The sequence below is a fragment of the Limulus polyphemus genome, unplaced genomic scaffold (genome assembly GCF_000517525.1).
Source record: "Limulus polyphemus unplaced genomic scaffold, Limulus_polyphemus-2.1.2 Scaffold2922, whole genome shotgun sequence".
NCBI classification, from domain to species: domain Eukaryota; kingdom Metazoa; phylum Arthropoda; class Merostomata; order Xiphosura; family Limulidae; genus Limulus; species Limulus polyphemus.
In genome coordinates, this window is record NW_013668532.1 from 152,852 (window position 1) to 154,544 (window position 1,693).

Sequence of the window (1,693 nt, forward strand, 5' to 3'; positions counted from 1 at the left end):
ATATTACAAACTGAATATATATCGACATTTATTTAAATACTAAATCCGAAGTACAATTTAACTACTAAATTTAAATTATCAGTTAACTGAAATTCAGATCATTTGAAATTCTAATAGGTAACAGGTGTTATAAGGTCGTTTATTTCTAGTATTCAATAACTCCTATACACCAATATGCACTACAGAAATTAAATAACGAGAGTCAAATTATTGTTGAATTATAAATATAAATTTATGTATTAGATGAGCTGAGGGTTAACATTTTATCAGCCGGGCGAGTGAATGTGTGTGTGTATAAAAATATTTTCGTTTATAGCTATCTTAGATCTGGTTGCTGAACCAAGCTATAGATCCCTGAAGTTGAAGTGGAAATATTTTGATCTTCCTGAGCCGAAAGTATATAAGGTCAACCTGTGCGAGGTTTCGGAGTGGTATTCTCAGTATCGCTGCTCGGAAAGACCTCTATCATTAGTGGATACTAATCTTCCTCGTTATTCTCACGACGTGATAATCAGCCACCAACGAGGAGAATACGAAGCGTTGATTGAGGGTTTAAGAATGTCAACTAATTATTCTTTATCTGTAAGACCGGAGACGGATGATATTCCAGAATCTCCGGAACTGGAAAACATATATCCAGAAAAACTCACTGTCTCCCCAAAAGTCTTTATCACGACTAAAGGATGTAAGTAGCTTAGATTATTATTTTTTTATAGTTTCTGATGATTGTGTACATTATTATACGTGTATTTAATAAAATACTATTTGATTTCATAGTTTCTTATGAGAGAAATCTGGGGATTTTACTATTTCTATGGACAAAAGTGTTTGATCGAAAAGTTTTCGCCAACAGCTACTTCACTTCTCACTTTCATGAAATGTTATAATACTTAAGTTAATGCACAGATTATTCTAAGTTATTCTTCACTTGGTTAACATAATGTCTAAGTTAAACTTTTGTTTTTACATCGTATACAGAAATCGTACAGTTGTTACATAAAACACACGCCAGGCCTTCTTTTCCATTCAATAGTTGAACATTTTCACACATACGTGCTTCCTCGGATGAGGTTAACCCTGTTGCTGTTAGCGTCGCAGCTATTCACTGTTATGATCATTTCCTGTTGGTACTGCTGAATTATTTACCAGGAAGGGTGGTGACATGGAACTAGGTAATCTAATAGAATATAGCTTTTCTAGCAAAATCACCTGAGCAGAGACTTTCTGAAAGCTACGTTCTTTCTACGTTTACTGACGGTATGACTAGTGACGTAGGTAGTAGATTGGGAGCTACGTTTGCTAAAGGTATGGCTAGTGACGTGGGTAGTAGATTGGGAGCTACGTTCTTTCTATATTTGCTAAAGGTATGGCTAGTGACGTAGGTAGTAGATTGGGAGCTACGATCTTTCTACGTTTGCTAAAGGTATGGCTAGTGACGTGGGTAGTACATTGGGAGCTACGTTCTTTCTATATTTGCTAAAGGTATGGCTAGTGACGTGGGTAGTACATTAGGAGCTACGTTCTTTCTACGTTTGCTAAAGGCATGACTAGTGACGTGGGTAGTAGATTGGGAGAAAACATTATTGCTTTTCTATATAGTTGTCAACTCTCTCAATGTCAGTCAGATTCTCTCTAAGGGCCGTGGGGAATGGTAGGGCCAGTCAGGCCATAGCCTGATCACTTTTTCATGGAA

The 1,693-nt window shown here is 36.5% G+C and overlaps 1 protein-coding gene across 1 annotated transcript in view; it reads left to right on the forward strand.

Moving 5' to 3' along the window:
- Positions 1-1,693, forward strand: part of LOC111087968 — a gene marked incomplete at its 3' end in the record, with an annotated part of 16,665 nt that overhangs the window by 10,505 nt on the left and 4,467 nt on the right. The window contains exon 3 of the mRNA XM_022396556.1: positions 317-685. Coding sequence (XP_022252264.1) covers positions 317-685 — 369 coding nt within the window. The remainder of the gene's footprint in view (positions 1-316; positions 686-1,693) is intronic.